A 25311-nucleotide genomic window follows, 5' to 3' on the forward strand; every position below is an offset into this window, starting at 1 on the left:
TGCATCAACATAATTATCATGGCAAAGCTTATCTACAATCATTAACCTACCCTAGAGCTTGCGTATCAAGATAATATATTCTTGGAATTGTCATACGACTAAGAGTTAAAGATATGGAAACAAATGAAGAGTTGGATTACAACGCTGCAGTTTTCTCTGCCCTGGATTATAGCTTGCCCGTCGTAAATCAGCAGTAGATCTGCGGGTACTGTGTTCATTTGGACATCTACCATCAGTTTATCTGTCTTTTGCACAGCAGACACAAAGCAATAGGTACCTGCCATGTGGCCACTTTTTCCACTGCTGTCCTCAGTCTTATACTTTTCATCAAGACTTGTCACCATTCCGAGTGGATCTCAATTCGGAAGTCGTCATGTGGCTGAGGCATGTCTGACATAGCGTCGATCTTGTTGTAGCTTATCCTCCTTTCTGAAACAAAAGGCAAAATGCGATTAGTTGTGGTGACTACAACCTACACAAATATAAACAGTGTTTTGATACTGAATAGTCGGGTTATACAAGCCACTTTCTTTCTTTATTTGGTGTTTAACGTCGTTTTCAACCGTTCAACAAGCCACTTTACCCATGCAGCATGGGAACCCTACAATATGTGAAACATGTCAACTGACTGCAGTAGTCCGGTTCTTAAAATAATTCTGACCGTCAACACAGTCAACACACTATTCACAGTCCATTTTGAGGAGCAACTGAGGTACTCTCTGATGGTCTTGTTTGAGTGATAACGTGTCTTGTGTCGTCTTTGTATTGGTGAGTACAGTAATCCTTTGTTTTTTTTAACTGAGTGATAACGATCAACTCAGGAGGAAGAAACCGACAGAGAAAAAAAAACCCATTAATCTTTAACATTAACCGCAGAAAAATACAGAATCACATGTACCTTTATGTAGAACAAAAATCCACAGAAAGCTTTTTTGGACGTCTGTCGTTGTCTCAAAACTCGCATTATACCTGCTGTCCAAAAGAACATACCTTACGTTGTGCTGCCTTGACAAAAAATACCAACAAAGACAAGGAATTAGCTGTTGCAAGGTAAGTTTACCAAACGTTACAGACATTAGCGAATCATGAAAGTGCGTAAACAGCGAACAGTACAATCAAAGAGAGGAGTCTGGAATGAAACGCGATACAAATCTAGGTAGATCTAGCATTCAAAAACTGTCTTTTAAATTTAAGGAAGTTGTTGCAAGGTACCAAATTTTACAGACAGAACCATGACAGAGCATGTTTTGAAACTGAGGCAAAATCGTAATAATGTTGACTTTGAGAACAGATTCATTCCGTGTCCTTATATCTGCATGTTCAAATAAATGGTGGACAGTTTTATACGGGCAGAGCAAACTTGAGACTCTACTGCAAGTCTTGAAATTCACAGAAACCGAACCAAGAATTCTTAACAAAGACATCCAAACATTACAGGCACTTTAGATCAACTCATTTCACTAGAGGTGACTTCCTAGCACTGTGTTTGATATCCGTGTCTGCTGAAATAAAAAGAAATTAAACAAAACGGATTATCAGTAAGCTTAGGTGACACGTTGTAAGAGTGGGAAACACTAGACTAGATCTGCCTGTACTTACCGGACTGCCAGATCGACACTGCGCTTTCGGCAGCTCTTCCTCGCGCAGACACTGGAAACACGCTGTGCAGATCAAACTGTAGGAAATCTCCTTTGGTATCTACTGTATCTATTTTTCTGGAGCTAAGAAACCGCACAATGTGAAATCGCCTTCCCCGAATCGGCGAATGCAGAGGTGAGAACTGAAAAGTGAATCTATACCACAATCCTTCACGCGACCTGACCTGATCTTGACCCCTGACCTGGTCTACATACCACACACGACACAAACCAGTCACCTGCTTTTACCCCCTCAAAAAAACCCACCACCCGTTTTCTTTGGATACACACTTTAACTACACACATGCCGACAAAATGTTGATCATTACTTCAATAGTTTGTGGCATATACCTTACATCACTATTTATATTACATCCTAACCAAACAATTGCTGTTTTGTCAATATCCATCCTTAACCCTGATTTATTTCCAAAATCGTTTAATATGTTCATTGTTTCCTCAAACGTCTCCATATATCCTCTTTGAAATAATTCAGTATCATCGGCGAATTGTGACAACTTAAATTCTGTTTCACCGATAACAATTCCCTTAATATTTTTTTTTTCTTTAATCATAAGTGAAAATACTTCAGCACTCACAATAAACAAATACGGAGATATGGGATCGCCCTGGTGAAAATACTTCAGCACACAAAATAAACAAATAAGGAGATATGGGCTCGCCCTGTCTACATCCTCTTCCTACATTAAACCAGGGGCTAGGCTGACCATTATTGATGTAACAAATAAAATGTAAAATTATAAACATTTTAAATTCTTTTGTCAAACACCAATCACAGCAACCTACAGTTTTCCTCACATTTAAAAGCTTTCGTGTACATTATAGGTTTTTTTGTTGGAGTGGTAAAAAGAAACCATAAATTGGAGTAGCTCCACAAAGAAACATAATTATATTGTGCATGTATAGCCTATATCTGTGTACCTTGTTTGCAAAATGGAGGCAGCCAGCCGCCCGTACAGGCCAGACAATGTCCAGTGCTAGCGTTGCAGGTCTGGTCATCGGCACAATGCCCACATGATTCCTGGCAGCGTGCACCGTACGCCTTGTTCTCACAGGCTGACAGACATTCAAAGACATGTACATCCTTAAAGCTGTGGTCTATTTATGACTTTCCGGGGCTACAAGGTTGAAAAAAGGGACAAAATCATGTACAGATTTCTGAACAGCAAACACTACCCGAAACCCCACCTATACGGCGTGTATGACCTTGAGAGCTTTAGTCAACGCTTGAATTTTGCAGTAGTAACATCCGGTTTGCTCTCGCAGAGCTGAGCATATTTGTCAAGAAGGATCGAGCAGAACAAATAAACGACTTGGCAGGGATTTGAACTCAAGGCCTCGGGGCCTCAAAATGTCGGGGCCGATGTCTCAACCGCTAGGTCACTTCACCAGTGTTGTCAAAGATAAAAAAAAATTTGTTATATCATTCTACGCTTGAATTACCATTCATGCGTTGCAAAAACGTAAACATTGACATTAAAATTTGCCTTTATTTGCAAACATGTTTTATGGAATCGCAGTAGATCTACATGTTTACACCGTCATGCTACATGACATTCGCGCCAAGCAAATAGCTGCGATATCTCTATTTACAACATGCAAGAAAATGACAAGAACAGTAATTGAATCTCTCCAAAGCTCTGTGCAGTGGAAACCAGACATCTAAGAAATAGTTATACATGTATTCACTTCTGAACAATAGGCGGATAGAGATATAAATCATGCTTTTTCAAGAATAACATAACATGAATTCATATCAATGTGTGTCCTTCTTTTTCTCAATTGGCGCAGTAGCGTAGTGGTTAGGACATGAGACACGAAGTCTTGAGGTCTCGATGTCGAGAGTTCGAATCTTCGCCGGGGCGTTTATTTTTGTCCCCTTGATCTCTATACAATGTGATCAGTCTTGAGAGAGCAAACCGGATGTTATCCCTGCGAAATTCAAGCGTTGACTGAAGCTCTCAAGGTCATACACGCCGTATAGGTGGGGTTTCGGGTAGCGTTTGCTGTACAGAATTCTGTACATGATTGTATCCCTATTTTTCAAACATCGTAGCCCCGGAAAGTCATAAATAGCCCACAGCTTTAAGAATCACCAGATTATGTTCAGGCTTTTCACGTTGGGTAAATCAAGGACGTTCCCATGGACAAGATTGTCACCTTTTGACAGAGATTTTCATTGAAACCAAGATTTGAAGTACCACTTAAAAGGATCTGAGTTTTATGGAACCGTCTACCTTTTACTGTGACAGCCTTAAAGGCTCACTCCACTTCGTGAACACAGTCCGCCTCACGGTCTCGGGTCTGGCCAGGCTTCTACACAGGTAGAGACCATCTCTCCACTTGGTCACATACACAAATCAACACCCTGACTGCTTGCTGTTGTATGTTAGATTTGTTTGGATACAATAATTCTGAAAAGGGCACCAATGCATTTTAAGAAATTAATTCATGGAAAAAATACCAGTGTGCACAGAATACACCCAGGCTGTTTATTGTTGGTATGTGACCAAGTGGGGGCATGGTCTTAGAGTAGTGTAGTAAGGGGAATCTCACCCCTCATCGAAGACGCCATCTTGAAGATGTATCCCCGGCGCGATATAACCTTCGTGGTTGAAAACGACGTTAAACACCAAATAAAGAAAATAAAGAAAGAGGATGTATAGTGATGTCGCCATTTTAAAACATTTTGAAAATTAAGTACAAGGCTCTTGTATACACGTGAAATTATAGAACCAGGCCTGAATGCAGTTCTCCTTCCAAACCGAGTCAGATTGTTGACAGCAATTTGATATTTTCAAATCGAACAGCGAAGGATATAGGACGATAGCTGGGTTAGCATTTCATCTGGTGTTTTTAACCACGCATACCACTATATGTCAGTTCTAGCACACTTAACAGTTCGACTTATAATATAATTATATAATAAAGAGTATTTATATAGCGCCTTATCCGAAGTTCAAAGCGCGTATGCCATGTGAGATGGAATTGTTTACACAATATATCACGCATTCACATCGGCCAGTAGATCAACAGCCTATAGGCGCTGCATCCACCTTTCACGGCCTATTATTCCACGTGACACGGGTATTTTGGTGGACATTTTTTATCTCCGCCTATACAATTTTGCCAGGAAAGACCCTTTTGTCAATCGTGGGATCTTTAACGTGCATACCCCAATGTAGTGTACATATTTCAACATATATTGTCTAAGCCGTCGTATTAGAGAGATTTCTGGCGAATTGGACTTTAAAAAGTTCAAGGGACATTAGCTATACTGTAATTTAGAAACAAATGCAATGATGTGCTCAAAATTGCTCCAAAACTATGCCAAATAATTAAATGAAGTTTAATCAGCGAGCTTGTGAAACGACAGCTCTTCTGTCAGGAGTCTTGACTTCCGGTCGTCATCATTATTTATTTAGTTTTCATCTGTACTCATTCTTTAAAGCAGATCAAGACCGTTGGATTGAGGGAGTCAAACCTACAGTCTAGCTAACGCATGCACATTTCGTGCCATACAGGGCTAGAATGCTTCCAATGACTGATACAACAAAATGTACGTTGTAGAATATCAAGGTCTGCAATGACTACCTAACACAGCATTCAGATTTGAAAAAAAACCGCTCAAACACCAATTCTAATACCATCTCCGTGTGTGTTGTCATCTATTCAACCCCCAAAACCAACGCTGTAGCTCTCGCTCCATTTTAAGTCTGTATTTCCACGAATGTTCAGGGTCAAAAGGTAGGACGCAAAGTAGGAGTCGGGCATAGCGACTCGTCACAATGAGAAAGTTTGGGCTTCCTACTCAAAATACAGCCGTTTTTAATTTGAGTAACTCAGCGCTCAAACGTTTATTTTACGATATTCCTTTTGTGTGGTCACGAATTAACTAGCCCAAAGCTGAACTGTATAGCTCTTGGGGCAATTTGAGAGAAAAAAAATTGTTAGACATATTCCCTTTAATGTAAAAAATAAAATGTTCAATCAAAAAAAAACATTTTCAGTTATTTTGTCAAACATCAATCACGGCATCATACAGATTTCCTCACATGTTTAAGCTTACGTGTACATTATAGTTTTAAGTTGAAGTGGTAAACAAACAACAACATAAACTGGAGTAACTCCACAAAGAGACATATATTAATGTGTATGTATAGCCTATATCTGTGTACCTTGTTTGCAAAATGGAGGCAGCCAGCCGTCCAGACAGCCCAAACAATGTCCAGTGTTAGCGTTGCAGGTCTGGTCGTCGGCACAATGCCCACATGATTCCTGGCAGCGTGCACCGTACGTCTTGTTCTCACAGCCTGACAGACATTCAAAGACATGTGCTTCATTCACCAGATTCAAGTTCAGGCTTCTCACGTGGGGTAAGTCGATGACGTTCCCCTGGACAAGATTGTCACATTTCGACAGAGATGTTTTATTGTAACCAAGATTTGAAGTACCACTTAAAAGGATCTGAGTTTTGAGGAACCTTCTACCTTTTACTGTGATACGCCTTAACCTACACCGGATCACGCATTGGGTTACGCATACTTTCCCAAAACGGATTCAACGTAAAGCCTATTTGTCGTTCACGACACACACCATCCCAGGGATAAACGTTGTGCCGCCGCTTTGCAGTGTATAGGTCGTACACGACCCACGTACGCCATCCGAATAAGGATAAACATTGTACAATGCCTTACTTAATTCCATATGGGTTATCCACAACCCACATCATCCGAACTGTGTACTTCAAATTACGTCATCGTTTATTTGTTTGTTTACAAAGATAATCTTTCAAAAGTTGGGCAATAAGAAGGTCGTATGGTGATAAGAGATTACACGAAGTCTCAATTAAAAACTCCAAATCGTTTCAGACACAAAGACGATGTTGTGAGGCTCTGGGTCGTCCTCGACCCACGAAGCACTGTGAAGGTTAAAGGCTCACTTCGCTTCGTGAACACCGTCCGCCTCACGGTCTCGGGTCTGGCCAGGCTTCTACACGGGGAGAGATCATCTCTCCACTTGGTCACATACACAAATCAACACCCTGACTGCTTGCTGTTGTATGTTAAATTGTTGTGGATACAATAATTCTAAACAAGAAGGGCAAAGCCCATACGACTCACATGCTTGACCTTGACCTTTACATGAGGGTCAAGGTCAAATAACTAAACCTAGCAATGACATCATACAATAAGAACTGCTTTACACATTTTTCCTACCAAAATACATGTGACCTTGACCCAAGGTCAAGGTCATCCAAGGTCATGCAACACAAAGCTGTTAATTCAAGACATAGGAAGTACAATGGTGCTTATTGGCTCTTTCTACCATGAGATATGGTCACTTTTAGTGGTTCACTACCTTATTTTGGTCACATTTCATAAGGGTCAAAGTGACCTTGACCTTGATCATATGTGACCAAATGTGTCTCATGATGAAAGCATAACATGTGCCCCACATAATGTTTAAGTTTGAAACCGTTATCTTCCATAGTTCAGGGTCAAGGTCACTTCAAAATATGTATACAATCCAACTTTGAAGAGCTCCTGTGACCTTGACCTTGAAGCAAGGTAAACCAAACTGGGATCAAAAGATGGGGCCTACTTTGCCCTATATATCATATATAGGTGAGGTATTGAATCTCAAAAACTTCAGAGAAAATGGGAAAAATTTGAAAAATAGCTGTTTTTTAGGCAACATTTATGGCCCCTGCGACCTTGACCTTGAAGCAAGGTCAAGATGCTATATATGTGTTTTGGGGCCTTGTCATCATACACCATCTTGCCAAATTTGGTACTGATAGACTGAATAGTGTCCAAGAAATATCCAACGTTAAAGGTTTCCGGACGGACGTCCGGACGGACGGACGGACGGACGGACGGACGACTCGGGTGAGTACATAGACTCACTTTTGCTTCGCATGTGAGTCAAAAAGGCACCAATGCCTTTTATTAAATCAATTCATGGAAAAAATACCATTGTGCACAGAATGCACCCAGACTCTTTATGTTTGGTATGTGACCAAGTGGGGGCATGGTCTTAGAGTAGTGTAGTTAGGGGAATCTCACCCTTCATCGAAGACACCATCTTGAGGACGCATCGTGAGGACGCCATCTTGAAACGGTTTGAAAATTAAGTACAATGCTCTTGTATACACGTGAAATTATAGAACCAGGCCTGAATGCACTTCTTCTTCCAAACCGTGTCAGATTGTTGACAACAATTTGCTATTTTCAAATCGAACATCGTACGATATACGACGATAGGTTAGCATTTAGTCTGCTGATCTAAACCACGCATGCCACTACATGGCAGTTCTAGGACACTTTACCGTTCAACTTATTAAACCATCATATTTAATGTAAACAAGAGGCGAAGCCTTCAAGGCTCACGTAAGAAATTGACAAACAGTAACACAAACTCAATCAATCCGTCACACATACACAGACACAGTAAGCATAGGTGACACGGTGCAAGAGAGCGAGACACTAGATCTAGATCTGTCTGTTTGTAGCCTACTTACAGGGACACGACTTCCATGTGGCCAGATCGACACTGCGCTTTCGACAGCGCTTCCTCGCGCAGACACTGGAAACACGCTGTGCAGATTAACCTGTAGGAAATCTCCTTTGGTATCTTCTTTATCTATTTTTCTGGAGCTACGAAACCAAACAATGTGAAATCATGAGTCGTCTTCTCGGAATCGGCGAACTGCAGCTCGGTGATAACTGTATCTATACCACAATCCTTCACGCGATCTGACCTAACCTTGACCCCTGACCTGGTCTACATACCACACACGACACAAACCAGTCAGCTGTTTTTACCTCCCCAAAAAAAAACCCCCCACCACCCGTTTTCTTTGGATACACCCTTTAACTACATACGTGCCGACAAAATGTTGATCATTGCTTCAATACTTTGAAGCTGTTGCTTGAATAATAACCAGGTAAAATTAGCATTTCCGTGTTCAGTCAAATGTTGAAGTTTCTACCACAGACATACATACATACGCACGCACGCACGCACGCACGCACGCACGCACGCACACACGAACGCACGCACAGACAGACACAAGTTAGCATCGCATAGGCTACACTTACGTGAGCCAAAAATAAAATGTTAAATACAAAAAAAACATTTTGAGTTCTTTTGTCAAACATCAATCACGGCATCATACAGCTTTTCTCACATGTTTAAGCTTACGTGTACATTATAGTTTTATATAGCTATTATGATGGGCACGTGGGGGAATTCGGGGGCTGTGATTGGATGATTTCACACATCCCTTTTCCGATCATCAAAGCATCATGCAACGGAAGTCGGCCATTTTTGCCAATACCCAAAAACATAATTATTGGCAATAACAAAGACGCATCTTCCGGTTTCTTCCACGTGTGTAAAGTACACGCATACCTCGCCAGGTTTGTTTATGTGACAAGTCGACAGACGATGTCATTTACTTTGTGTGTGTTTGTGTTGTTGCTTACTGTACATGTGTCAAGCGCAAAGAGCATAATTGTAAAGTTATGATGTTGTGCTATATAAATGCTCATTTATTATTATTATTATTACATGACATACATTACGTGTAAAATCCAGTTCTTTAACAGGCAACACACCTTGCACATTTCCAGAAGCTGCAATCTGAAGCGACCTATCTGTGATTATAGCAGACGATCTCTCCAATATTTAACAGAAAATCAGCAAACTCTCCTGTCACAAAGAACGTCCATTGTATAGTGCAATGTTGAAATGAAGTTACCGGTCTGAAACATTTAGTCGTTTCTTCTGAGACAATCCTTGTTCTCTTATCTACAGATTTACCGCAGTCTTCACCACGCAAATTCCCAACAGAAGTCAGACTTTCGAACATACAATCTACCAAGGCAAGCATGATACGTCATGGCGTCATATGATTCCTAGCATATTGACGTAATGCTAAACATCCCGTTATCTCGAGTTTTCTCCGTAATACATGTCCGTAGGTTTTTCAATGTTCGGTTATTTCCGTGGCTTCATGCGGAAAGGGAACCGTCGTCTGCAATCAACGACATGGATCATTCTGGTACTTGTTGCTGACAAAAACATGATTTTAACACATCATTTAATGTCAGAATAGCTATATAAACGCTATTGTGTTTTCATCATAGCAATAGGGTCCGATACTTATAGACTCGAACAAGTATAATGCGACTCGTCTTCGACTCGTCGGCATTATACTTGTCTCGTCTAAAGATCGGGCCCTATTGCTACGCTGAAAACACAATAGCTGTTAATGTTGAAGTGGTAAACAAACAACAACATACATTGGAGTAACTCCACAAAAAGACATGTATCGTATATGTATAGCCTATATCTGTGTACCTTGTTTGCACAATGGAGGCAGCCATCCGTCCAGACAGGCCAGACAATGTCCCGTGCTAGCGTTGCAGGTCTGGTCATCGGCACAATGCCCACATGATTCCAGGCAGCGTGCACCGTACGTCTTGTTCTCACAGGCTGACAGACATTTAAAGACATGTGCTTCATTAAGAATCACCAGATTATGTTCAGGCTCCTCACGTGGGGTAAGTCCATTCTATTTTGTACATTATAAATGTGATGGTCAAGTCAAACAGTACATTGTGCCAGAAAAAATGCCAAACGGGAGGACGACGATCTAATGGACGGTTTATTATATAAAGGGAAGCAAGCGGTTAAAAACGAGCGTCGATAGAGCCAATGAATAGTGATGTCAGTTTGTAGTATTTCATCCACTTGTGGTACAGCTTAAAAGAAACCCATTCGCGTCCGAGAGCTGTGCTTTGTGTTGCCGACACGTCGGATGCTTCAATCCGACGGACGTAACCAATTTTTGACGGTGTAAACGGCCCCGCTGACCAAGGGAAACAACCACCGCAGTAAACTTCAGTCTTTCTACTTTGATATCATTCACTGTACACAGTTCCTTCCCTTCAATTGTTGTGAATAATGTTTGTTTTGTTTTTTCGGTGTGCGACCCGCGTGGTTTGACATTTCCAAGATGGCGGATCGTTCTACTACAAGACGTATTAACTTGAAAAGAGCGCTACAACTTGTTATGCAGGACGGTTCTGATCTTGACCTAAGTGATGACAATAGTGGAGATGGTATTTTACTTTCTGGTGACGAGTGTTTGCCAATGGTCGATGATTTCGGTGATGATCGCGATTAATTCGGACAATAAAAGTGTCAATCATGACATAGTGTATGATGAACCTACTGACATTAACATTTTTTGTGTGTGTGTGTGCTTCAAAGTGGGTATTTTGACTGGATGTGAAGACAATAAAAAGGTATGTACTTTTAAATGTTTCGTATATTTTCTTAAAGAGCAAGTTTCAAACTTTGCAAAATTGGGAAGACCAAGACCCATACCAATGGCGATTTTGTCAATAATTATGGGAGACGGCTTTCTATGCTAGAGCCTCTGGAAGGAACGATCATGAAGGCATGCACATGATAAACAGGCCGTGACAAGACTAGAGAAATAAGTACAATGCTCTTGTATACACGTGACATTATAGAACCAGGGCTGATTGCAGCTCATCTTCCAAACCGTGTCAGATTGTTGACAGTAATTTGTTATTTTCAAATCGAACATCGTAGGATATATGATCACAGGTAAGCATTTGGTCTGCTGATCTAAACCACGCATGCTACTCTATGGCAGTTCTTGCACACTTAACCGTCCGACTTAACCATCATATTTAATGTAAAACATAAAAATGTTAAATACAAAGTTTTGTTGTCAAACATTAATCACGGCATCATGCAGATTTCCTCACATTTTAAAGCTAACGTGTACATTATAGTTTTAAGTTGAAGTGGTAAGAAAAAAAAATAGAGTAACTCCACAAAGAGACATATTATTAGGTATGTGAAGCCTATATCTGTTTACCTTGTTTGCACAATGGAGGCAGCGATCCGTCCTGACAGGCCAGACAGTGTCCAGTGGTAGCGTTGCAGGCCTGGTTATTGACACATTGCCCGCATGATTCCTGGCAGCGTGCACCGTACGTCTTGTTCTCACAGCCTGACAGACATTCAAAGACATGTACATCCTTAAGAATCACCAGATTCTGTTCAGGCTTCTCACATGGGGTCGATGACGTTCCCCTGGACAAGATTGTCACAGTTCGACAGAGATTTCCATTGTAACTAAGATTTGAAGTACCACTTAAAGCTGTGTCCCCTGGACAAGAGTGTCACAGTTCGACAGAGATTTCCATTGTAACTAAGATTTGAAGTACCACTTAAAGCTGTGGTCTATTTATGATTTTCCGAGGCTTCGAGTTTGAAAAGATAGGGCTAAGAACCATGTACATAACTCTGTACAGCGAATGCGGCCGGAAACCCCACCTATACTGCGTGTATGACCTTGAGAGCTTACGTCAACGCTTGAATTTTGCTGTGATAATATCTGGTTTGCTTTTTCAGCTTTTTTTGCAAACCGTGTGAGATTGTTGACAGCAAATTGCTATTTTCAAATCGAACATCGTACGATACACGACTATAGTTAAGCATTTAGTTTGCTGATCTAAACCACACATGCCATTATATGGCATTTTTTCTTGCACAATTTACTGTTTGACTTGACCATCACATTTATAATGTAAAAAATAGAATGTTAAATTAAAAAAAAGAAATCTGAATTCTTTCGTCAAACATCAATCACGGCAACGTACAGATTTTATCACATTTTAAAGCTTACGTGTACATTAAAGTTTTATGTTGAAGTGGTAAAAAAAACCATAAAATAGAGTAACTTCACAAATAGCCATATATTGTATACGTATAGCCTACACTCTTCAAAACAATGTAAGGACCGGTCATGAAATGTTCACAATCTGTAAAATATTCGCCAAAAGTCAAGGGTTTGACAATTTGATTGAAACGTCACTTTTTTGAATTAACAAAAGGGCAGTGAGTCTTGCTCTAGGAACATTTTTGACAGGCAGTGTTACTGTGTCATGCTAAGCAGGTGTGCAACGTGAGGTTTTCTTTAAAAAGGAGGCAGTTTTCAAAGTCCTATGAAAACGGTGCAAGATATACCAGGACAAAAAACAGTAATAATAATAATAATAATAATAATAATAATAATAATAATAATAATAATAATAATAATTGTCAGTAAGTACTGGTGTCACATGACTGATGTGAACCAGTTGATTGGCTAATGGCGATGCGCTAAAACTGTTAGCGCACTCTTGGAGTGCGCTAACTTTTCCACAGAGCGTATTCTTACGCCCTTTACCTAAGCAAGACTGTGCTCTCATCCTCAGAATTAATTACTGACATGTAGCTTATATTTTCCACAATACCAAATGACCATAAATTCCCTGCTTCTCAATTAAAGCAGAAGTGGTTTTTTTTCTGACAGATTGCATGTGCCTGTGCCACAGTGCGGCTGCCACTGATCTAAAAATACAAGCCGCTGTGCATCTAATTCTCGCCGACTTGCATAGATTCTTCTCATCGTGTTAGTGGCATGTAGCTTATCATCCACATTACCAAATGATGAGTTAATATAAAATTCCCACCCGCTAGCAGAAAACACAAGTGTTATTCCGATAACGTACCAGCTAGACCAGTTTGGAAGACTGACTCGATCGACTCTGTCATACGTAGCCGCACTGACTACACTGAAATACGACTGCATCAGTTCAGTAAATGAATGGTTTCCGAATTATTATTTCAAGGCAAGAACAATCGTAATCGAAAACGTGTAGGGTTCAGAACGTTCTTACCATTATAAGACTTATTACCAGCGTGCCTCGTGCGTGCAGACTCAGTCAGTGCAGACTGCATGCAGTGGTTTGATTGCCCTAGCAGACGACATAAACCCCGCTCAGCAAATTAACATGTTGGGCAAATGTGAACGAAAAAAACGATGGGGATATAATACGTGTAGGGTTCAGAGCATTCTTACCGTTCATATTTAGTATCAGACTCCCCGATGAGTGAAGATACAACACGAGAAATATGCCACATTTGTTTTGAAAATGTGCGAACCGTCGAGTCCCGCGGCTTCGAGTCAATTCAAGGGGAGTCACTCCGCACAGTCAATCCGTCGAAGCTCGACTGGAGGTTTCGAATCGCAAATAATGAAGAGCACAGCCCTTTCTCCGAGTTCAAATGAGGTCTCTCTGAAAGATCATCACTGTTCAGATTAACGCTACACTGGAATTTACCAACAGAAAGTAAAATGCGTGTGACGAAAGCACGACACACTTGAGACACCCCACACAAAAGTAGATCTTTACTGTACACGACCTGACCACACAGTTATGCCTATTCAAATGCGCGTTGCAAAATGTGCGCTTGGAATCTTCTTTTTTCTATGGCGGTACTGACAATATCGTTATTGAAACAATCCCAGTGCACTAAGGGATTTATAGAGCAAATCTCGAAAATAATTATTGAACTCAGCGCTATGCGCTTCGTTCAATAATGAATTTTCTCGATTTGCTCTATAAATCCCTTAGTGCACTGGGATGTCTCAATAACTTAAATAATAATAATAATAAATGAGTATTTGTATAGCGCAACATCATAACTTTACAATTATGCACATACTACAACAGTGTTCTAGCCACGAAATGTGCTCAAAAAATTATGTTTGTAAAATGACACACTGACAAAATAATGCAATATACAACAACAACCCCCTACTCACGAAAACGGAGCGATTTGGATAAGGCAAGGGCATTTTGATGGCTACAAGATGTTGTTTCTGCCAGGCAAGTGGTTCAGAGTGTTGCAGTGCCTCACTTCAATATTATCGGACTGAAGGAATGGCTTCAAGCAATTGGCAGACTACAGTTACGACAATGTTATGGTCGGCCTACAGTCACAACAACAAAGCAGGATCGCCTCATCCAAATAAAGGTCATGCAGCAAAAAAAGGTTACTAAAAAGGCAGAAGGCATCGACCAGGAGCTGCCACCACACACTGTTGTCAGTAAACGAAGTGTTACAAAAACTGCTTACACGCTTTCAGCTTCAGTGAAAGACACCCAGTCCACAAAACAACATTCACTGCCAACCATCCAGCTGCCAACAGAGCCCGGTGCACTCAACATGTGAGGTGGTTACGTCATCGTAGGGCTCAGTTCTTGCTTACAGATTGGTCCCGCCTCTTCTTGGATCCTGCTGATGGTAGCAAGGACCAAGGCAAGAACAGATAACTTTAATCTTCGTCCCCCAAAATTGCCAAATCATGGGGTTTTGTCATGGTCAATTTATTGGGGTTGGTAAAATGCGGATACAAATGTTGCGTGAGGCTGGGTGTGGAGACTCTCAGACTGTTCATCACGAATAAAGTGGGAAGGTAGAACTCAAAGGTGCACACGTTTTCGCCTTCCACAGTGCTAAATGTGTGGTGAAAACGACGAATTGAATTGTTAGAGAATATTAGTTTCTGCTTTATAGATCGTGCACCATTACAGTCTTCACAGTTTAGTGATATATCAAGTCCCAAGAGCGCAAAACGATGATAAAAACACAAATTCGAGGTGGGGAAATATTGTTTTGCGATCGTTGTAACAGGTAACACTCCCAATTGCCGAGTTCTGACGGAGATGTCCGGAAGTAATCGAGCTGTCAGGTGAATGACCTTGTCGGCATTCTTCGATTCCTGATGATCAATTTTTACTTCCCAGTTCTGTGTTCTGCGGTCGTTTTGACTGACTTGACAAGATGAGAAAACCAAATGACATTTCATTTTTGCGAATATGAAAAGAAAAGAAAGCGTGCAGAAGTTCAAGTATGTTTGGGTCCTGCAAGACTTTATGACCAAAGATTTCTCTCTTGGAAGAAAATGAAGATGTCTGCTTTTCGTCTGCTTTGAAGGTAGGGAGATTTTACAGCGCACACAGTAAATTGCAAGTCGTGTTGGACAAGAATGTTGTTATTCTTCTTTCTTTGAAGTACCATTTTGATAATTTGCTCCGGAACTGCAACGTCGATTTGCCATTACAACAACATTCTGACTCAATATGCGGAAACAGGCTGGTCAGGGCCGGACTAGGGGTAGGGGGGGGGAGTTACATGGGTTGCGCAACACCACCCCCCCCCCCCCCCCGGCTAAAGCATTTCCCTCCCAAACGTTTTTTTTTTTTTTGGGGGGGGGGGAGGGACGGCGGGGGGGGGGGGGGGGGGGGGGCGTGGTTGCATCTTGATCATCATGAAATCCGAGGAGAAATCGCACCTCTCACCCCCTCAAGACATTTTTCTTCAAAGATTTTTGTGATGAAAAGTATGAGTCCTTACAATCTCAATTCTTCTTCATTGCATATACAGCTTGCTGTCGAATTTACCTTTTTCGTTCAAGGAGAGGCTTCCTTTCCCTCCAGAAACATCAAAAAACGTTCAGCTTCAAGGGGGCTTCGCCCCCTTGCAACCCCCAGCAAGGGGGCTTCGCCCCCTGGACCCTGGGTTTTGCAGTTTTTCGTCGTAAGAAATACCACTTTTGTGAAATGGAAATCAGAGGGTTGTCTAGAGTAACAAGCTCTAGAGTAACAAGCTCTAGCGTTGTTTTCGCTGGCATGTTTGACGTGACATTTTCTGGAGACAGTCCTCAGATTTTCAATAAAACAATACAGAAAAAAATAAATCATTTAACGTTGTCATTTCTGTATGGCATGCGTTTGAAAAAGAGGTCCTTAACTTTTTTTAAAGGATGTATATCTGTGTACCTTGTTTGCACAATGGAGGCAGCCATCCGTCCAGACAGGCCAGACAATGTCCAGTTCTAGCGTTGCAGGTCTGGTCATCGGCACAATGCCCGCATGATTCCTGGCAGCGTGCACCGTACGTGTTGTTCTCACAGACTGACATACATTCAAAGACATGTGCTTCATTAAGAATCACCAGATTATGTGCAGGCTTTACACACGCCGTAGGAACGGCTGCACTCGGCAAACGCCAGGTCCCCGGATGTGTGCCAGTGCGACCCTAAAAACAAGGCGAGTTTCCCCCTCAAATGAGATCTAGTGTCTTTCACAGTCCTTATTTTCCCCAAATAAATGTTTAAGGGGAAGCGTAAGTTTTCATTTTAACTCTACCCATTTTTGTTTGTTAGTCCTTCACTCGTTCTGGGTTAGGTTTCTTTGAAATGTGTTGCGCAATAAGTGCAAATTGTTAGTTTGAGACGTATTAAAAAAAAAAAACATCAACTACAAAACGTACTTTCATGAACAGCAGTTCAATTATATAGTATTCATGCATATGTACACCGAGGTTTAGCTCTGGAAGATAATCGGTATGAACGCAAGTCATAAAATGTATACAATCAGAAATTCGCCGGCTGCGAGCCAGTGTTCTCGTCAGCTGTGAGCAAGTGTTCTCGTCGGCGGCGCGCCAGTGTTTACAACAAAAACACATGTTCAAGTAGATTGACTCAGTTAAGATGGCTTTGTTTGGGGTTTGACCTCTTGCACATGTTTTGGAGTGTTTGCGAAGGACGAGGAATGGGGTAATCTACTCAAAGTAAACAAATAGGCAAGTATATAGCACACAACTGCTGAAAGATGAGAAAGTAGCAGCAGTTGTTCTTGAAACATCAAAACCAAATCATACTTATGCCGCACAGCCAAACCACAGGCGCCCGGAAGTGATGCAAACAATGGGCGATTTAAAATTCCACAGAAAGCTAATCCAAGTGCTGGGATACATAGTAAACTGACGTTTTATCGCTAACAATAACCTAATGACAGATTTGCGAATCCATGTATACTTTTATGAAGATAAGGTTAGATAGATTATGACAATGTTTAACCAAGCTGTGTGTCTTGAATTAAAGCAAAACTGCCAATGCGATGTATGTAGTTCCTTGCACATACATGACTGAGTACGAGCTTTTGAAGATAATATATCTAGACTAAATCAGGCAAGGTTATGCCAGGGTTTCCTCTACCTGCTTGACTAGTTTGCACATGATAAAGGAACCTTCATCAACTGATTCAAGAAAGATTCCTTCTGGATGACTGAGTAATAGTAGATAATTATCCGAGGCACTTGTAGTGTGGATGGGGGAGATTTATTCATTGACAGGGTCAACATCAGGTGGCTTTAGTAAAGAAAATAATTATATGTTCTTTACTACAGCCACCCGATGAGACCCCCTCGATCAATACATGTTCCTGTCCCAAATATAAGTACCTGGGATAATGATCTCTTTCTAAAATCATGTGCAAGTGCAATACACTTGCCTCTTTGTCCTCTTCTTCTTCTTCTCCTTCTTCCGGTTGATTACCACAGTCATGGACGTTTACTATTATCACCATTGACAATGGAGAATATCATGAAGAGAATGCACATAACAAAATACAATAACTAAAACAACAAGGGGACAAAGTCGAGTAGATTCCAAATTCCTTGTCCTTCGCCAACGCTCCAAAATTATGAAACTGAGGTCAAATCCACCTACACTCATATAAACCGAGTCAAACTACATACCTACACCCATATACACCGAGTCAAAATACATACCTAAAGACATTTAAATGGAGACAATCTGGTTTGGTTTACTGTTATTATCTCAACTTTACACACACCGTCCTTTGCGAACACTCCAAAAACATGTGCAAGAGGTCAACTCCCACCTAAATCCATCTAAACTGAGTCAATCTACTTGAAAAGGTATTTGTTTTGTAAACACTGGCGCGTCGCGGCAAGAACACTGGCTCGCAGCCGACGAAAACACTGGCTCGCAGCCAGCAAATCTCTGATTGTCAACATTAATTTATGACTTGTGTTCAAATCAATTAACGTCCAGAGCTAAACCTCGGTGTACATATGAATGAATAATATATGATTGAACTGCCGTTCATGAAAGTACTTTTTGTTGTTGATGTTTTTCTTAATTACGTCTCAAACTGACATTTTGCACTGAATGCGCAACAAATTTGAAAGAAACCTAACCCAGAACGCGTGAAGGACTCCCAAACTAAAGAATATGGGTAAAGGTAAATTGAAATGAATACTTGCGCTTTGTCTCAAACACTTATTTTGGGAAAATAAGGACTGTGAAGGACGCTAGATATGATTTTGGGGGAACATTTACCTTGTTTTTAGGGTAACACTTGCACGCAGCCAGGGACCTGGCGTTTGCCTAGTGCAGCCGTTCCTACGGCGTGTGTCAGGTGGGGTAAGTCCAGGACGTTCCGCTGGACAAGATTGTCACCTTACAACAAAGATGTTTTATTGTAACCAAGATTTGAAGTACCACGAACAAGGATCTGAGTTTTGAGGAACCTTCTACTTTTCGTTTTCCTGTAATATAATTCGCCTTAAAGGCTCACTCCGCTTCGTGAACACGGTCCGCCCCACGGTGTCGGGTCTGGCCAGGCTTCTACACGGGGAGAGACCATCTCTCCACTTGGTCACATAACAAAATCAACACCCTGACTGCTTGCTGTTTTTGGTTAGATTATTTTGGATACATGTATACATTCTGAAAAAGGCACCAATGCCTTTTACAAAATGAATTGGTGGAAAAAAATATCACTGTGCACAGAATGCACCCAGGCTGTTTATGTTTCGTATGTGACCAAGTGGGGGCATCGTCTTAGAGTAGTGTAGTAATGGGGATCTCACCCCTCAGTGAGGACGCCATCTTAAGGACACATCTTGAGGACGCCATTTTGAAACGTCTTGAAACGTCTTACGTCTTGAAGACACTCTTGGAACGTCTTTTAACGTCTTTATCTTCGTACCCATCTTTGTTTTGAAACGTCTTGAGACGTCTTACATCTCTATCGTACACATCTTTGTCTCGGAACGTCTTGAAACGTCTTATTCGTCTCCATCTTCGTTTAAATCTTCGTCTGGACGCCATCTTGAAACATCTTGAAAAGTCGCACGTCTCCATCTTCGTACGCAGCTTCGTCTTGACGCTGTCTTGAAACGTCTTACGGCTCCATCTTCATCCAAATCTTCGTCTTGACGCCGTCTTGAAACGTCTTACGGCTCCATCTTCATTCAAATCTTCGTCTTGACGCTGTCTTGAAACGTCTTACGGCTCCATCTTCATTCAAATCTTCGTCTTGACGCCGTCTTGAAACGTCTTACGGCTCCATCTTCATTCAAATCTTCGTCTTGACGCTGTATTGAAACGTCTTACGGCTCCATCTTCATTCAAATCTTCGTCCTGACGCCTTCTTGAAACGTCTTACGGCTCCATCTTCATTCAAATCTTCGTCTTGACGCTGTCTTGAAACGTCTTACGGCTCCAACTTCATTCAAATCTTCGTTTTGACGCTGTCTTGAAACGTCTTACGGCTCCATCTTCATTCAAATCTTCGTCTTGACGCCGTCTTGAAACGTCTTACGTCTCCATCTTCATTCAAATCTTCGTCTTGACGCTGTCTTGAAACGTCTTACGGCTCCATCTTCATTCAAATCTTCGTCTTGACGCTGTCTTGAAACGTCTTACGGCTCCATCTTCATTCAAATCTTCGTCTTGACGCTGTCTTGAAACGTCTTACGGCTCCATCTTCATTCAAATCTTTGTCTTGACGCTGTCTTGAAACGTCTTACGGCTCCATCTTCATTCAAATCTTCGTCTTGTAATCATCTTGAAACGTCTTACGTCTCCATCTTCATTCAAATCTTCGTCTTGACGCCGTCTTGAAACGTCTTACGGCTCCATCTTCATTCAAATCTTCGTCTTGACGCCGTCTTAAAACGTCTTACGGCTTCATCTTAATTCAAATCTTCGTCTTGACGCTGTCTTGAAACGTCTTACGGCTCCATCTTCATTCAAATCTGCGTCTTGACGCTGTCTTGAAACGTCTTACGGCTCCATCTTCATTCAAATCTTCGTCTTGACGCCGTCTTGAAACGTCTTACGGCTCCATCTTCATTCAAATCTTCGTCTTGACGCCGTCTTGAAACGTCTTACGGCTCCATCTTCATTCAAATCTTCGTCTTGACGCCGTCTTGAAACGTCTTACGGCTCCATCTTCATTCAAATCTTCGTGAATTCCATTTTTGAGGGTTGTCACGTTTGGCACACTCTAGCTAAATTGTTGCTGCCGCGTTCGATCTTTGCTTTGTTTGTCATTACTCCTTGTTCAATTATATATTTTTTGTTAAATGAAAGAATTCGGTCTTGTCTGTTTTGTGTGGCGTGTTTGTACAAAAGTGATCCTTAACTTTTTTTTTTAAGAGTGTATATGGGACGACGGGGACGAGAGGGTACGTTTTTTTTCTCCATCAAGACACCCAACAAGTTCACAGAGCACAGAGCCATTTATATCTCTTAATTCAACACAATTCATGATTGTTATCCCGAACAAGTCTCCTGCATGATTTTGAGCAGACGTGAAATGCCAGTGTTTTGTCTTTGATATGTGCACCGTGCATCTAAACTTAGTTTATTGGCGAGAGATCCACCAGATGATCGAGCCAATCATATCTGATCTCTTCACCTGGTGAGTGCCAGATGGGAGATAAGCGGGCACCCAGGCCCTGGACGTGAGGCACCCCACCGATAAGCTCTTGTACAACCGGGACGGATTGCCAGCTCTACAGTGGCCTTGTTGGTTGCTCCGGTGATTCTGAGCAGATGCCAGATTTTCTGTACTCTGATATTCACAAACAGGCGAAAATATGCCAACACCATCTATGAGGTATTTGTTGACATCTTGGTCCATCAGGTCAGCGCATCCCATTGTTTTGTCAAGGAGGGATGTTAGATTTGCACCAGACGGCGAACTGATCTTGACCAACGTTTTTTGTCTGCAGTTGATGTACTCAAACTGCATTAGACACATATGATCTTGATATAGGTTGGGTTGGAGGTGGGGTGTGCTCTCCTGCCTAATAATGCTACCACATAATTGTACAAGTAGACACGAGTAGAGCCCCCACCTCCACCCCATACATCTCCCCTCACCTCCTCAACCCCATCCAATGTAAGTTGTTAGAGATTTGACAAAATGTTGAGGGTGTTCTTGTAATTCCATCAGACAACCACGACTCTTTACGTGGAACCAGTTGCAAAGTAAAATGTGCCCCGTGCTTTCTTGCGCATCTCATTCACGCCCCGTAGATGACAGTTTCAGTGTGGTTACACTAAATTGTACCTGTGCATGTAATTTAAAAAAAAATCAACTAGCTTCAGAGTTGAGAAGAAGGTTAGCAAAAGTAAGATGAAAAAAGCAGTTCTTGCCGTTTGCATTCTTCCTCATGCTTCTTGAAAGGTTCCTTCATCTTCTAACATGCTTAAAACTTCATCCACGTTTAAAGACAAAGAAGATAGAAAGTGCATAGACCCTTCATTAGTACATGTGAAAACGCCACCTCTCTTGTGCCCATCGTCCCATATATGGGACGGTACTTTATGCATAAACTACTTCGCGTGCAATTGTTTTCTATAACATCTGAGAGACGCTATTCTAGATCATTGCTGTATACTTTTTTGTGTGGTTATAAGTGTTATACAAAAAAGTGAAAAATAAAGAAATGGTAGCTTTTGACTTTTTGTATTCGCGACTATCGCTCGTTTTCTAAGAAATTGCACGAAAAAGTCACCTCCTCTCTCAAACGGAAGGGGGTCTGCAAACCAAACTCACCCATTGAAAACAAGTAGACCCACTTTATACATTCCAGGGTCTGGAACCTATGCATAGTTGAGACAGAGTGCCTCCGAATGTGGTGCGTCCCATATATCGGACGATGGGCATAAATGGGTTAAGTCTGTCATCAGCTTTGCCACTAGAGTTGCAGGTTTATGCGAAGTCAGTGGAAACCGCTAATTCAGCAATAAAGCTGTCATCATGTTTGGATGACCAGTTGACAGCGATCTGTCAAGACGAAGATGTGTACGAAGATGGAGACATTAACTTTTTCGTAAGTCCCCCTAGAATGTATCATTTGACACCTCCTTTTCCCTACTATATAGTTTTTGAAAGAACACTAGCGTCCAGTTGAACACTATGGTGTTCACCATGTGTGCTACGTTTTCTAATGCAAACACACTCTTTACATCAAAAGCGCAAAACTAAGACAATGTACAATCTCTCCATCAAAGAAGTTACAACACCGAGTCATCCAGCTGCAACAGAACTACATTATTTGAATGAACAAATGACATTATTTTTTCAGGTAGTCACCAGCGTAGTAGAACTATAGTTATCAAAGAAGTTGCTAAGGGGTGCTTGTGGTTGATTCTATGGTGGTAGTTGTACAATAAATCAACTTGGTACTGGTGATTGTGGTAGACGTAATCAACCTAATTCTCCTCCACTCTCCCCGCCATTCTTCATACCTCCTGCTCCCAGTATGCAAAAAAGAGCCGTAACCAAATAACTTCGTTAAGTTTTCTCTGACCAACACATATTCTGTGACAATCCCCCGCCCCATAACTCCCACAATCCCGTCGTTCTCCCATGCTCACAAAAGGCAGCAAATGTCGTGACTCTGTAACTTGTTATTTTTAAATTGTTGTACTTATTTTTAACCAAACCAGCCCCTATCCTCCTCTTCCACCCTCATTTAATTCTGCCCAATCTATGAACACCCGTACAAAACACGCCTTACCTAGTCTCACGTTGCACTCCGGAGCTACATGAAATTGTAACGGTTTGCTGAAATCAGTCCTTAGACAGTATGTGTCGACGCTCCAGTTGCCGAATGAGGAAAACTCCATGACGGAATTGAACTCGAGGGTGAAATGCGCGTCTGTCTTGCTGACACAGCCGCATCCACTGGTCCCTGGAGTGAAGTTTCCTTGGCAGGCTCCTGGCGACGTGATGTTGACGACGTTGCACATGATCAATTGTCTCCCCGGATCGTTCCACCTGATCACCTCAAACCACGCCTCCCGTCTGTCAGGATCGGTTCTACAAATGGACGGCCATTTTGAGCGATCGAGGGTCAACGTGAGCTTGACATTCTGTCCTATCTTCCACGCACTTGGACACGTTAGACGTCCTCCGTATTTCATCCCTGTACCTGAGAGACAAAAAGAGAACTGAACTTTATCTAGTTTAGTATGAAGATTTGAGACTGGGCCATTACTTACAACCTTTCCTTCAAACGAGTAAACGCATTTAAAGTTGCAGTTCTGGCTTCTTTGAATAATGATTTAGAGATTGTTGACTTCCTATTTGTTTCATCCAAACTCGATCTGAATGCGTCCTGTAACAATTGATTTAGTAATGAAATCCTTAAAGTATTTAGCAGAAACAAACTCAACCCACGCCGACTAACCTCATACTCAACACTCTCCAAATTTTGAAAAAAAGAGTGAGAAAACGACAACACAAAACCAATAACTCCTCCTCTCTTGACCTTCTTGCAGCCAACCTGACTCCATTATAAAGGAGGAATCTGACCCCCCCCCCCCCCCGCCCCCTAAACAAAAAAGCGAACAGAAATAATTTAAAACAAGAAATTCCTCTGATGGGAAAAACACCCCCGTCAAAGGGAAGGGAAATAACCTTCTCAGTTGGTGGCAGTGAGAATGGTTATTTCCCTTTGACCAACGGGGGTGTCCGTCTATAAGTCGTATAATTTTAATCCACCAATAACTCCCTAACCGTGTGTTTGACTGGTCCCAATTTTTGTAAGGACCGTCTCAGGAATGTATAGAACCTGTTCACCAAGTTTGGTGACGATCGGTCCGTTCATTCTTGAGATCTACTTGCGAACACAAACACACAAACACATCGAGTGAAACCTATACACACCCCTATACCGGGGGTGTAAAAACAACAAGTCGCGTAAGGCGAAAATACAACATTTAGTCAAGTAGCTGTCGAACTCACAGAATGAAACTGAACGCAATGCAACGCAGCAAGACCGTATACTCGTAGCATCGCCAGTCCACCGCGCACGGCAAAGGCAGTGAAATTGACAAGAAGAGCGGGGTAGTACTTGCGCTGAGAAGGATAGCACGCTTTTCTGTACCTCTCTTTGTTTTAACTTTCTGAGCGTGTTTTTAATCCAAACATATCATATTTATATGTTTTTGGAATCAGGAACCGACAAGGAATCAGATGAAAGTTTTTTTGAAATTGATTTGGACAATTTAATTTTGATAATAATTTTTTATATATTTAATTTTCAGAGCTTGTTTTTAATCCAAGTATAACATATTTATATGTTTTTGGAATCAGCAAATGATGGAGAATAAGATGAACGTAAATTTGGATCGTTTTAGAAAAATATGAATTTGTTTACAATTTTCAGATTTTTAATGACCAAAGTCATTAATTAATTGTTAAGCCACCAAGCTGAAATGCAATACCGAAGTCCGGGCTTCGTCGAAGATTACTTGACCAAAATTTCAACCAATTGGGTTGAAAAATGAGAGCGTGACAGTGCCGCCTCAACTTTCACGAAAAGCCGGATATGACGTCATAAAAGACATTTATCAAAAAAATGAAAAAAACATATGGGGATTTCATTCCCAGGAACTCTCATGTCAAATTTCATAAAGATCGGTCCATTAGTTTAGTCTGAATCGCTCTACACACACACACAGACACACACACACACACACACACACGCACGCACGCACATACACCACGACCCTCGTCTCGATTCCCCCTCTACGTTAAAACATTTAGTCAAAACTTGACTAAATGTAAAAAAGGAAGCTGTTCCAGCTTCATCAAAT

At 41.4% G+C, this 25311-nt stretch overlaps 1 protein-coding gene across 1 annotated transcript; it reads right to left on the reverse strand.

The window, feature by feature from the left end:
- Positions 1-337: 337 nt before the first annotated feature.
- On the reverse strand, positions 338-24006 carry LOC138974728 (multiple epidermal growth factor-like domains protein 10). The gene is made up of 7 exons (XM_070347452.1): positions 23997-24006; positions 23229-23642; positions 16379-16513; positions 11581-11715; positions 10026-10160; positions 5837-5971; positions 338-429 (listed from the first exon to the last, which is right to left on the reverse strand). Exons 1-7 carry the CDS (start codon positions 24004-24006, stop codon positions 338-340), a joined length of 1056 nt encoding a protein of 351 aa, XP_070203553.1.
- Between the last annotated feature and the right edge of the window lie 1305 nt (positions 24007-25311).

Source organism: Littorina saxatilis, linkage group LG8 (assembly GCF_037325665.1).
Source record: "Littorina saxatilis isolate snail1 linkage group LG8, US_GU_Lsax_2.0, whole genome shotgun sequence".
In the NCBI taxonomy this organism is placed as follows: domain Eukaryota; kingdom Metazoa; phylum Mollusca; class Gastropoda; order Littorinimorpha; family Littorinidae; genus Littorina; species Littorina saxatilis.